This window comes from Oncorhynchus kisutch, linkage group LG10 (assembly GCF_002021735.2).
Source record: "Oncorhynchus kisutch isolate 150728-3 linkage group LG10, Okis_V2, whole genome shotgun sequence".
Classification (NCBI taxonomy): domain Eukaryota; kingdom Metazoa; phylum Chordata; class Actinopteri; order Salmoniformes; family Salmonidae; genus Oncorhynchus; species Oncorhynchus kisutch.
The window spans coordinates 64,523,079-64,536,711 of NC_034183.2; the positions used below are offsets into that span (position 1 = coordinate 64,523,079).

Here is a 13,633-nt window from a genome sequence, read left to right on the forward strand (position 1 = left end):
TATAATGAGTTGAGATTGTAATTAAATTACCATCCACCTCTGTCAAAAAATACAATTATGAGTCTTCAATTCCATCTGTAGGCTACAAAGTGGTCTCTTTACCAATGCAACATATATTATGAAAGGTAAAGACAAGGAGACAGAGCTCAAAACAAGGTTTATTTCTAGGTTCTATAGGCCTAATATAAGGTTCCCAATAACACAAACAACAGTTTCCCTCATTTCTGCTATATGACAGTTCTACTGAAGCAAGTTGTGTACCTTATGAGATACCCAAGTTATTTTAGTTTACAAGTAAACATTTTTCCAACATCTTTTTCAGTCACCTGTGTCCATTCAGCATTGAAAACATACAAACATTTCAATAATCGTTTTGTCTTCTTCTCTTTTTATTCCGGTCTCAGCTGGTCCTCCATATTTGACAGTCATAAGTGCTGGCCCAACACATCATCTTATTCCCAGTTCTATGTGGTGTGTATCCAGAATCAGTGCCAATCGAATGCTATGTTGACTACAGCTCCTCTGAGTCTGCTAAAGCTGCAATATTATTCACTCCTGCAGCATTATTCACTCCTGCAGCCATCACAGCGAAAAATACATTTGGGAAAAGGGATCTGGCATAGATGGCCATCTTGGGGAGGGAGTGAGCCATGACCACCTCTCTCTTCTTGCTGTTCAGAATCTTCAGGATCTCACTGGCAGCCTCTGCTGGTGTGATGCCCATAACCTTCTGTTTGGAGAAGACTGGGAGGGGGAGGTTGGATAAGGTTGGTTAGAGTAGTCAGACCAACACAACACACAGTATTAAGATCATCAACTGAGACAGCAGGTTACTTGACCAGATGGACTTCTTGGTCTTTTCCCCAGGTGGAGGGGAGATGATGAAGGTGTGGTTGACAGTGCTGACAGAGATGCCATACTCTTGGACCTCAGCCCGCAGACAGTCAAAGAAGGCTTGGACCGCATGCTTAGAGGCAGCATCTGAAACCCAGCAGAAGCCAAATTCAGACCCTGATCTCCCGCTCATACAATTCTTCCATTATTGAGGGAACTCATACTGTACATCTGAATACCTGTTAATTCAAACTTCATCAAACTACATTCAGAAGTAGGCCTACTGTCGGTATGAAAATGACTGAACTCACAAGTGGCACGGAAAGGCATAGCCAGCTTGCCCTGGATGCTGTTGACCAGAATCACATGGCCAGTCCTCCTCGACATCATGGATGGCAGAAGACCTGTGGAAGGGACCAATGTAACACAACTCTCAAACTTAAATTCCTTTTAACTGAGTTCAATTATGCTCTGTTATGATATAGTACCCTTAGCCACTGTGATAGGGCCAAAGTAGTTATTGTCCATAACTAGCTTGTCCATCTTCAGTGATGTGCTCTGTACTGGGGCCTTGACTTTAAGGCTGCTGTTGAGAATGAGCACATCCACACAGCCATAACACTCCAGCGTCTCTGCGATCACATCTGGCATGCTGTTCATGTCACCGAAATCCACCAGCACAAGTTTAGGAGGGAAGGTCTTGGAAAGGGAAAGAGAATTTCACAATAATGCAGGACCAAATTACTGTAATATACAGTATGGTTATTAATCTTTAGGATATTCATGATCACTTTACAATTTGTGCATATTCATATAAATGCTAATAAAACGTAACTTTGTATCTGGCATATAAAGACCATATAATTGCTCTGTTGGGTTTAAGAGTTATGACATACTTACTAATTTAGGGTCTGCAGCGCTAGTCAGGTTATCAGCAAAACCTTCAAGTTTTTCCCAAGTTTTTCCGCAAAGGATGACTCTAGCTCCTCCCTCGTGAAACAACGTTGCACATTCTGCAAAGGTTTGGATTAATACATTTAAAGACAGAATACTGTTTTAATAACAATGTAATAACAGTTTTCTACATGCACTTCATATCTGAGCTTTGTTTTTCAAAATCAAAACAAAGGATTTACCCTTTCCCAGTCCTGTTAAGGCATCTGTTATCACGACCACCTTGTTGCGCACCATTGCTGTAGACAAGAACTTGAGCACCAGACTGTGCAGGAAAATAACCACTGCTGTTACCACCACCACAACAGGCACCAGCAGAATTGCAGCTGGGTCCATACTCTGGAAAAGATCATTTTCAGTAGCATATAGTGCCATGTTTTAGTGTTTAGTGAGAAAACTTGATAGTTTTGAATTAAAAATACAGGCAGTAAATGTATTGTTCAGAAGTATGCAATGGCATTCGTATAGAAATACACGTCGGTCTACAGTCCATTATATGATATGATGAAAGCATGTCAAGATGAATCAATAATCAATGGATTGACTAATGGATGAGAAGTGATACATAGAATAAGAATTAAATTCAAATTCTATGGGTGATTATATGATCAAAGTGAGAATATTGAACATTCTCAAAAATGTATTTCATACCAACAGATATTCCAGGTCCATGATTTTGGTATCCAAAAGACCCTGTTAAAGACAACTGTTAAAGGTCCAATGCAGATGTTTTGATCTCGATATCAAATCATTTCCCGGGCAACAATTAGTACCTTACTGTGATTGTTTTCAATGAAAATGGTCAAAAATAAGAAAAAAAATGCTTTTAGAAAAGGGCAATTGATCAAATAAGAATTTAGCTAGGACTGTCTGGGAGTGATCACATTTGGAGGAGAAAACTGAAAACTAGCTGTTATTGGCTGAGAGTGTTGGAGCTCTCTTTCTTATTGGTCTATTAACTAATTTACCAACTGGTGATGTCACTGGCAGGCCACAACTCCATCCCACCAAAACAGGCTGATTTTTCAGGTGGTCTTTTCAAACAGCTCTTACATTTAAAGGCCATTATCATCATGTTCACAATGTCACAGTATTATTCAAACCTCATAGTGTGGAAATATATATAAAACACAGAAAAATCAGATTTTTGAATGCACTGGGCCTTTAAGCCTTTAGTTACTCCATAACTCTGAAATGGAAACAGAAGAGACAGATATTGACCATGTACTGTAGTGACAGAGCAAGTTAAAAGATAGAGCTTATGATCACTCTAATAAATGCTGTCTGGCTGTTTCATCAGAAGGAGCTAAACATACTCCTTGATACATGACCTCAAATTATCACAAAGGGCAAAGTGAAACCTATCTTCAGTTAGGACAGTGTCAATGTGAAGCATACCGAATATGTCAGACAGTCAAGGTGACTCAACATTTCATAGTTTATTCATACAGTATAAGATACAGTCACTTTACAGTAACTTTCTTTCCTCAGATTACTATATCTTTGCAATAACCACCTACGAAAATCCCAGTTTGTCCCATTGCAGTTTAAGTGTGATTGGTCCACAGTATTTGTTCTACTGGGTGTTTTAATAGCACTTAAGCCACAGTTTACCATGTACTGTACATTGTGTGTCTGCCAAAGGGAGGCTCCAAATATATCCTGACCTAAAAATACTATAGCAACGTTATTTTCAAAAGCTGTTCGGTAACATCAGCACAACTGAAAGATAAACTTAATAGATCCAAGAATAACATGAATGAAACAAATGCGATAAAGACACAATGTGAAAAGAAAAACTAAAGACCGTAATCATAGATGTTATCCTGCCATCCCTACACAAACTACAATGAATTCAGAACATGGAACTATACAGTTACAGTAACAAGTTTCCCTGTGTCTCAACACAAAACGTGCAAATACTGTCCTGGCCGTGTGTCATTGGCTGACTGTCTCCATTTCACACCTATAGTATGGTTTGATATCATTCACACAGCTGCCACTTACGGTTTGGGGTGGCTAGACCTCTGGTGGAAAAATGTCTGCTAGTATTCCTGGTTAGGTCTTCTCATTTGGGGCAATGTTCCCAGCCCCAGCCCATTCAGAGTGTAGCTCTGACCAGCAGTCCCCGTCCCCCCAGCAATACTTTGGGATTTGAGCTCTTTTAATAGCGCACAGCTGAGTCAGTCATTTTCCATGCATGTTGTATACATGTTATGTTTAGCATGGCAAGGCAGCTCACACCTCCAGGAGGCAGGGGTCGTGGGGGAGATGGTGTCCCATTGCTAAAGCCTTGCTCTATTTAGCTCTGTTTTCATTTAGTGCACCACAAAGGATATGGCATAGAAAACAAACTGAATCACATACACTCACACAGACCAGTACCAGTGAGCATGCATAACCTACACACACAGACAGAAAGACAGACACATACACACAAAGGGCCGGCTTACCGAATGGGTACGCAGGGCACGTGCCATGGGACCCCGACCTCCAGGGGACTCCAACCCTCCCCTCCCCCCAAAAGAAAAGTTAATATTATTATTTTATTTTGGGGCGTTGAGAGCAGCCTGGAGATCAGGCCCCCCAGATAGCATATTATGAACACATTGGTTGAGGGCCCCCCAGATAGCGCATTATCATGTCATTAGCCATGGCAAAATATATAGAATAGTACAAATAAATAAAAAAGCTTTAAAATGGCAAGATTTTCTCTAAGTCTCATGGCACATCGGCCCCAGATGTGCAGTCCAGCCCTGCACACACACACACACACACACACACATGCACTGTTTTGTCAGCATCACAGCTTCTTTGAGCTGTCTTATTCCATGCCAAATGTTGACCCAATGTCTACATCTCCAACCTGTATCAAATAAACTTTATTATAAGTGTTGTAGAGAAAACATGTTGCTATCTTCTCATCTTTGTACTAATTAATCCTCACGTGGCATTCAGTTTCTCATATTGATTACGATTACAGGATTGACTAAAACTCTACGTACAAAGTGTGATTGCTCTTGAACGCTCCCCTTGCGCGTCGTTTCTATGATATTCCCTGATCTGCACACTCTTGGAATGTTTGGCTACTCTCTCATCTGGGTTTCTACTGTGTAGCTATGTTTTATCACTCTGTGGAATGGGTAGCGCAAGCATTTTGCCGACTGGAAAAATCCATGGAGCCGTCTACTACAGTACTGTGCAATTACAGCTAGCTGGACTCTGGACAGCCAAGTCTGATCCGTAAAGGCAGTCAGGCAGATACAGAATATCATCGGTTTAAAATATTGCATTAATCATGGCTGATTTTGAGGAATTCGAAAAACAGCTGAGCGAGAACCGACAGGGTGATTTCCCATTTTATTTCAGCCTTCAATTTTGGATGTGTTGCAATGGCTCTAGCTATCTAGAAGCTTTTAGCTAGCTAACTAGCATGCATTACTGTGGTTATGTGGCTAGTTGTCAAGTTAGCTAGATAGCTTTGCTAGACGAGCTAGTCCTGCTGTATGCAGATGTAGCTTATTTGACTAGCTAGCTAATTTAACCATTAGCCACTTAATTTATTGATTAGCAAACATGGCATGGCTATAGTTCGAGTGAATTAGCTTATCTAACGTTACCTAGCTAAATTGATAGTTAATTAACTAGCTAACTATAGCTGCACCAAATATCTAGATGCACTCACTGGTCTATTGCACTAGCCAGCTAGTTAGCTAGCTAGTTACCAAGATAATCAAGCTAGCTATCCCAGACTGACTGATCAATTTCGTTTGCTTGGTCAGCTTGCAGGTAGGTTAGCTATATCTTGGTCCATAATAAGCATCCCACTGGAATGTTATTAACTAATTTCTGTCAAATCTATTCACATAGCTGGAAGCAGCTTCTGTGTATTTTACCCCGATCAAATTAAGTTTATTCAAGAGTTCATACTAGCTTATTACAACCCCTCTCTGCATGTTAGGTATGTCCGGTGTATTATAGTGGATCATTGTGCTTAATGATGCTGAAACATGATTGTATATAGCTACCAAAAGCTTGGCTTATGTTCCATCCTTTCTCTTCCCACCGACATAGAGAGAGAGAAGGAGAGACGCAAGAAGAGGAGCGGCAGTGGGTCTCAGAGCCGCAGTGAGAAACATCGCAGCTGGAGCAAAGACCGAGGCAACCGGAGCCGAGAGAAGCGAAGCCGCAGTAGAGACAGGAAGACCCGGGAGCAGAGGAGCACCTCGCGGGATCACAAGAAGCACAGGTGAGTATTTAGCGCCTGGTACAGTACCGAGAGCCACTTACTGACAGAAAGCAGCATGCCAGGTATACTAAGGTATTGCCTTTTCAGTGTTACCTTTGCCAACAATGAGCCAACATGTATTCTATTTACTCAGCTATTCTCCACGAAGAACAAGGAGGAAAAGGACCTGCAGATACTGGGATGTGCCTCCCCCTGGCTTTGAACACATCACACCATTGCAGTACAAAGCTATGCAAGGTATCTGTCAGCTTCTCTTTGCCTGTTAAGTGGCTAATATCCCACTGTAATGTTCCCCTGTTTTATTTATTTCCTGTTAAGTTCGTACATGTAAGAATTAATTGTCAAGAACAGTGCCAGTTACTAAGGTTGTGTGAAGTTTCTCTTACTCTCTACTTTTCCCTTCAGCGGCTGGGCAGATACCCACAATAGCCCTGCTGGCATCATCTGCCATGAGTGGGTTGGCAGTAACACCCTCCCAAGTGCCCATATTTGGCAGTCAGATGACTAGGCAGGCTCGACGTCTCTATGTTGGCAATATTCCCTTTGGAGTGACAGAGGTAAACTTCCCAGAGGACTTACGTTGTCTTGCACATTGAAGTGACAACATCGTATTTCACGGTATTTTTGTAGTTACTGTATGGGTTTCAGCTGATATTTTTTCCTTGATTTATTTCTGTTGTTAGGAGTCCATGGCAGAATTCTTCAATGCCCAAATGAGGCTTGCAGGCCTATCGCAAGCCCCTAGCATCCCTGTGCTTGCTGTGCAGATAAATCAGGATAAAAACTTTGCATTCCTAGAGGTAGGTTGCCTTGTGTCCTGTCTCTTCTGTATATGTTGGTGCATAACTTACTTAAACTGTCTAACTCCCTGTTTGGCATCTTCCTCTCCAGTTCCGGTCTGTCGATGAGACCACACAGGCCATGGCTTTCGATGGAATCATTTTCCAAGGTCAGTCGTTGAAGATAAGACGACCACATGACTACCGGCCCCTACCTGGCATTTCAGAGCAGCCTGCTTTTCATGTCCCAGGTTTGTACAGTGGCAACATGCTTTCTTAGTTATGTAGTTCACATTCATAGCACCAGTAGATATCAGCTACAGTACAGGTATATTGCAGTTGAACATGTTTATTGTTGTTTTTGTCTCTCTAGGTGTCGTGTCCACAGTGGTACCAGACTCCCCACATAAACTGTTTATTGGAGGCCTACCCAACTATCTCAATGATGATCAGGTACTTCACTCAAACAGTCATTTCACATTGACAACACAAGCATACCATACCCTCATTTGTATTACTTTCTTGAACTGGTCACTGAAGTGACAGACTTACAGTATTCTGTTCTGGTTGGGTGGGTGGGGGAGAAGTGACCTTTGTCCTTTAAACTTACAAGCATGTTGAGGCCACAGGAGGTTGGTGGCACCGTAATTGGGGAGAACGGGCTTGTGGTAATGACTGGAGCGGAATTGGTGGAATGGTATCCAGGCGTTTGATGCCATTCCATTAGCTCCATTCCAGCCATTATTATGAGCCGTCCTCCCCTCAGCAGCCTCCACTGGTTGAGATACAGTGAGCTAAATAAAGCTTATAGGCACACGGGAATAAAACATACTAGGGAGTAACAATGGGAATAACATTTGGCCTAAAGTAGACAGTATGATCTTAACTGTAGCTGACGCTCTTTCCCTGGCCATAAGTCCATGGCAGGCATTTAGTAGTGTAGAGATGCTTATAGGAACTAACACATTCAGCACTGACAGCATTTGCTTCAGTCACACCCTGCAGGTGTGAGAGTGCTTTTGTGCTAAGCACAATGTACACCCTACCCAAAGGAGAAGTTGCTGTTTGAAAAACATTGAACAATTGAATTATAATTGAATATTTTTACAGGTTCTGTTTTCATTGCGTCTACAATTTGACCAGTGTTGTATGGAAATCAAAATATCAATGTAGTATTTATGTCTGATATTTGTGAAGATGCCAATAACTCCTCCTTTTATGCAGTTTGTTGTTACACTTCTGTTAGAAATCATGAGATTACATTTCATTAGCATTATTCATTAGCATTAGTTAATGTGAACACATTATTTTTCACTCCATGAATCGCTCTGATGTGTTTGAATAAAAACTCAGCTAGTGATTTCATGACGGAACTAAATTGTGAATTAATATTTACACATATTATTTATGCATAATCATCAACCCAGTTTCAATCTCGTTCACTTGATTTCAGAGATAACAACAGTATCTCTATCAGATAAGTAGTTTGTAGTCACTAATGATCTCATGAAAACATACTTTTGAATGGGATAAATGCGTGACCACCTGCTAGCAGGAGCTATAAGTATATGAATGGGTGGGTTAACAGGCTTGATTATCAGTACTCTAGTGAGTGAAAAGTGTAACTGTTCAGCTGTCTGCTAATTTCTCATTTTAACCATGCTTATTTGACAAAGGTAAGCAACGTCCAGTTCATAAGATGCAGCGAGGTAACATGTCCTAGATATCACAATATGCAGGCTTGAGTAAAATTCCTGGTTAAGTCAAATGGTTGCCAACAACCGTATTCCATGATTCCTCACACCAAACATATTAAGCCCTGACTGTGCTACATCTTCACTCCAAGTTCCAGAGAGATTGGGAAACAGTATAGTTCTGCAATGTTGTTGTGCACTAAATGAATTGGATTCTAACTTTCCATTCCTCCTGATTTTCTTTCTAAACAGTACCCTGATTGTACCCTGGTGTTTATTTTCTTATTCTTTTTTACTCTTGCAGTCACTGCTACTGCTTTGATACTCACAGCTCTTTCATTTTTGTTCCCCCACTTTGTCCCCAGCTAGGGGCCTGTAAGATCGTTAAGTCTGCGCTCATAATTTGTTCAGTAGTACTGATCTACTGCTGCCATGCCAACATGTAACACAAGGCAAGTAAGACATTCTGTTCCTCCCACGGATACACTCCTAGCCAGCAGGTTCCCTTCCTGGCTACTCTTTCTCTCTCTCCCATCACTCTTTTGAAACGCGTTAAGGACTAAATTAGTTAGGGGTGGGATAAAATAAACAGATACCCGATTAATGTTAGGTTTGGGGTGGTTCTCAGCCTTAAAAATAAAGGTAAGACTGTGTTAACATGATGTACTGTCATGAAACAAGTGCATTTTGTAGATTAAGTGATAGCCAATCAGTTTACTTTGATGATGGGTTCATCATTTTCATAGCTCAGGTGAAGTAGTAAACAAATATAAGTATTGGATTTTATAGTCCGTGCACAATTTTCAGCACAACTTGTGTTATTACTGTTTAATAACTTTATATTATTGTTAAGTAAATTAATTTCTGGTAAAATATGAATAAAATGAAATACATTACAAAGTCTGTACCTGTTAATGTTTTGTCATACAGAAAATCCGTCATTCAGGGCTCTTTCAAAAATCTCATATATAGTTTCCCTGGATTATTGTGGATTTAGTATATGTCATACTTAAATAGAGTTCGTCTGTAAAACATCACCCGTTGTATGCATATACAAATTATTAACAAACAATTGATTTGCTTTGTAATTAAGCAATTTTAATCTCATCACACTGAAACTAATAAACGTTCTACAATTATTTTTCTTTTTTAAATTCAAGATACAAATAATTTGTTTTCTTTGACCATGTCATTTATTGCACTTCTCCAGACCATTCACCTTGGTATGATTTCTCTCCTCATGACTATTAATTTGAGGCTTAGAATTAATTCAGTAGAATATGTGGTGGATTCATATTACCCTGCTTATGCCTCTGCTTGTCTTCATCTCTTATGCAGGTGAAGGAGCTCTTGACATCATTCGGACCACTCAAAGCTTTCAACCTTGTCAAGGACAGTGCCACGTCACTTTCCAAAGGTTATGCCTTTTGTGAATATGTTGACATCAGTGCGACTGATCAGGTACAGATGAGCAAATGCAATGCTTTCTCATGGTTATGGTTTATCATTTTTTGGCGTCAAATTAATCTTGTTTTTAAGGTTCGATTCCATATTTGAAAAGTTTCTGTGTATGTTTGTCAGGCGGTGGCTGGGCTCAATGGCATGCAACTGGGTGACAAAAAGCTCATCGTCCAGAGAGCAAGTGTGGGAGCCAAAAACGCCAATCCGGTGAGCGCAGTTCGCTTGTGCATTTTGAATTGCAAGAAACAAATGTGAGTACCAGCAGTCTAAATGTGTCGTCTGTCTGGACTGTTTTCCTTCCTCCCACCTAGACTGCCATCATCGAGACCCCGGTGACACTGCAGGTTCCTGGGCTACAGGGACTTCAGAACTCTGGGCTGCCCACGGAGGTGCTGTGCCTGCTCAACATGGTGATGCCTGAGGAGCTGGTGGATGACGAGGACTACGAGGAGATCCTGGAGGACATCAGTGAGGAGTGCTGCAAGTACGGCAGCGTGCGCTCCATCGAGATTCCCCGGCCTGTCGAAGGAGTGGAGGTCCCTGGCTGTGGCAAGGTAAAAGGTTGAAGTGAGGTTATTCAATACAGAATGAGACTCTGCTCTTCACTGTTGTTAAACATAAGTAATTGGTCTGAACAAAGTAAAAAACTAATACACCACATGAAGTAAGAATTGTTGTTGAAGTAACATGTATGTATCTGCTATTTGGATCCTGATGAAGTTGATGGTTATTTTTGTTTCAGATCTTTGTGCAGTACGTTTCTACTGCAGACTGTCAGAAAGCCATGCAGGCCCTCACTGGCCGCAAGTTTGCCAACAGAGTGGTGGTAACCAAATACTATGATCCAGACATGTATCACAGACAGGAGTTCTCAGGGTAGAGGGGAAACAGGAGGCAATACAGGGAATTAACTGGGACCTCCTCTTTCCTGCTTCCTCAAACCTGGTTTCAGCTCTTCAGTATCGTGTGTTCTGTCTCCAGTATTCACAGCTAGTACATTGTAACCCTATCCTCATGTACTACAGTAGTACAGATTTTTGGGAAAAAATACTAGATTTTTACATGTGTCTTTTAGATACTCTAACTGATATATTACACCAACAAAAAATATCTGTGTGCAGTGAATGAATTTAGTCTGAAATGTATACAAATAAATAAAACCATGCTATGTGTGTAGGATTCCCTTTGCAGAAGTAGTATGAATGTCATGTGTACTTAGATCTAAAAACCAGACTGTAACATAGCCAGTGTTGCTGTCTTTCTTAACTCTGTAGTCAATGAGATGATACACAAGTGAAATGTTTAGATTTCTATTCTGAGCACAAGCTGTTTTCTTATTTTGTCTCTTAACTTAAAGAATTGTTAAGTCGAGATGTACCTATATTTGATAGCTATCATACTTTCACTGTGTGATTCTGAGAAGTAACTAACAGTGAAATGTTATTGTATACCCCCCCAGAGTCAGATGAACTTGTGAATACCATGTTTATGTCTCTGCATCCAGTATGAAGGAAGTTAGAGGTAGTTTCACGAGCCAAGTACCATAGACTCCCAGTCATTGAGCTAATGCTAGTTAGCAACTTCCTTCAAACTGCATGTAGAGACATAAAAATGGTTTCCACAGGTTCATCTCACTCTAGGGAAGTAGAAAACAAAATCCTGAAGTTTAAAACTCAAACACCTAAAACTTGTGTTACAAAAACACTCTCAACACTAATAATTACAAACAGTGAACAAAACAATTGTTTCAACAAAGTCATGATTTGGGCATTTTCACAGTGGTTTAAACCCATAACCTTGAAATTTGTGCTCTGGATTAAGAATTTGTGTCATTTAGATTGTAGCATAAAATTACAAGGTCACAAAAATACCATACTGGCCATAGAAAGGGACATTATGCATAGTTTTTTGAATAAGAAATATTTGGTCATCCTACAGGAAAGGACGAGGAGATTTTAGAAGATGTGCTTTCAATTTATGTAAATAATGTATGTAGCTAATGTATATCCTGTGTTTTTGTTATCTGATGCTTTCGCAATTGTATGGAAGAAAATTGGTTAATTTATTTTTACCCAAAGGTTTTTTAAGCTTCATGAAAATTGCAGACGTGAGTTGATCCAACATTGTCGTCGTATGACAGTAATTAATATCATTCATCATTACAGTGAGACTACCGTTGAGTGTTTTATTATGTACTGTATATCACATACGATTACAACAAAAACAGTATGCTTCATTATTGGTACATTGGAAATCAGCTTTCAACTAAATAAATGCAGTTCATTGATTCAAAAGAATTATAAATACTGTTTTTGTAAATGTGGTTTTGAATGTGCCAAATCTGAAAGCATTTTTATGTACACCTCTAACCTGCCATTGTCATGCCTTGAATAAATGCCTGCATCTTCTGTCAGTCTATAATATCATTATTGTTGCTATGAAATAAGGCTGATGTCAATTTCAGGACAGGGGCATCTTGTGAGATCAGGTGAGGAAATGTGAATATACTGTGAACTCACCAGACTGATTATCATTTCAGCAATCAATCAGTCAGTAGAAGGCAGCAAAGTTGAGCTTTATCAGGCTGGTCTCATAGACTAGACATAACATATTAAACGAAAATCCAGGACACTCAAATGAGTATAATATGTTAATAAGACATAAGAAAAAAGGTTACTTAAGGCACAAACAAAAGGAGGGGATATATAACACAAATGTGTATCAACCCAAAGGTTGCATGTTTGAATCTCATCACGGACAAGCATTTGAGCTACTTTGCAACTACTTAGCATGTTAACAAACCTTTTCCCTGACCTTAACCCTTTAACCTAACTCTTAACCCTAATCTTAACCAGGGATGGGCAAAATGTACAAAATACAATTACAAAATATAATTACACAAAATACCATACATATTGTTTCAAATTGAAATGTATTTAATAAAAATACATGTATTTTGTATTTTAAAATACAGAAATATATTTGCAATTAGCCAGCCCAGAATAGCAATAACATTAAAGAAGCTTCTTACATGCTATAACTGTGAAATGTTGTTGTTTATCTTCCTTAGTTGAATGCCATGACTGTAAGTCACTCTGGGTAAGAGGGTCTGCTTAATTAGCAAAATGTATATGTGAAAATGAACATACCAAAATGAACTGCAAAGCACACTGGGTATTATTACGTTGTAATAATAAGGTACCTTGTTTCGGGGTGGAGCTCATTGGAATAACACTTAGCATGCTTTGCAATTGTCCATTTTCACATATACATTTATATTTCGTTCATTTAGCAGACGCTCTTATCACACCATAGTGCCATGAGACTTATGATACCAATGCAGGGTGAAAGGGGGCAACAAATTGTGAACCGCTATAAAAAAATATATAGAAAAGTATTTTGTATTTTGAAAATAAAATGTACAGCTCTCGAAAGTATCTTATTACAAGATACATTGGAGTGTAGTTCAACCCAGTGTAATACAAATGACAAAATACTCAGAAGTAATCAAATACATATTTCAAATACTTGTAACAGAGCTACTGCCCATCTGTGACCTTAACCCTAACCTTAACCATAACCTCTAACCCTAACCCCTAGCCTAGCTATCATTAGCCACCTAGCTAACGTTAGCCACAACAAATTGTAATTTGTAACATATA

General features: G+C 39.7%; 2 protein-coding genes across 4 annotated transcripts; one reads left to right on the forward strand and one right to left on the reverse strand.

The window, feature by feature from the left end:
- Positions 1-146: 146 nt before the first annotated feature.
- LOC109893564 (dehydrogenase/reductase SDR family member 7C-B) lies at positions 147-3,929 on the reverse strand. 2 transcript variants are annotated; one of them, XM_020486826.2, is made up of 8 exons: positions 3,796-3,929; positions 2,440-2,481; positions 1,971-2,127; positions 1,735-1,847; positions 1,323-1,533; positions 1,146-1,238; positions 835-981; positions 147-744 (listed from the first exon to the last, which is right to left on the reverse strand). In XM_020486826.2, the coding sequence occupies exons 2-8, from the start codon at positions 2,458-2,460 to the stop codon at positions 512-514; spliced, it is 975 nt and encodes a 324-aa protein (XP_020342415.1). In that variant the 5' UTR covers positions 2,461-2,481; positions 3,796-3,929; the 3' UTR covers positions 147-511. The 2 variants fall into 2 exon arrangements, with proteins under 2 accessions (XP_020342415.1, XP_020342416.1); XM_020486827.2 differs by lacking the exon at positions 2,440-2,481 and having other exon boundaries at positions 3,796-3,928.
- Positions 3,930-4,831: 902 nt separating this feature from the next.
- LOC109893563 (splicing factor U2AF 65 kDa subunit-like) lies at positions 4,832-12,379 on the forward strand. Of its 2 annotated transcripts, XM_020486825.2 has the most exons (11): positions 4,832-5,135; positions 5,863-6,037; positions 6,171-6,274; positions 6,443-6,594; positions 6,721-6,837; positions 6,929-7,067; positions 7,190-7,269; positions 9,849-9,971; positions 10,092-10,178; positions 10,283-10,525; positions 10,714-12,379. In XM_020486825.2, exons 1-11 carry the CDS (start codon positions 5,087-5,089, stop codon positions 10,849-10,851), a joined length of 1,407 nt encoding a protein of 468 aa, XP_020342414.2. In that variant the 5' UTR covers positions 4,832-5,086; the 3' UTR covers positions 10,852-12,379. The 2 variants fall into 2 exon arrangements, with proteins under 2 accessions (XP_020342414.2, XP_031690560.1); XM_031834700.1 differs by lacking the exon at positions 4,832-5,135 and having other exon boundaries at positions 5,781-6,037.
- Positions 12,380-13,633: the final 1,254 nt, after the last annotated feature.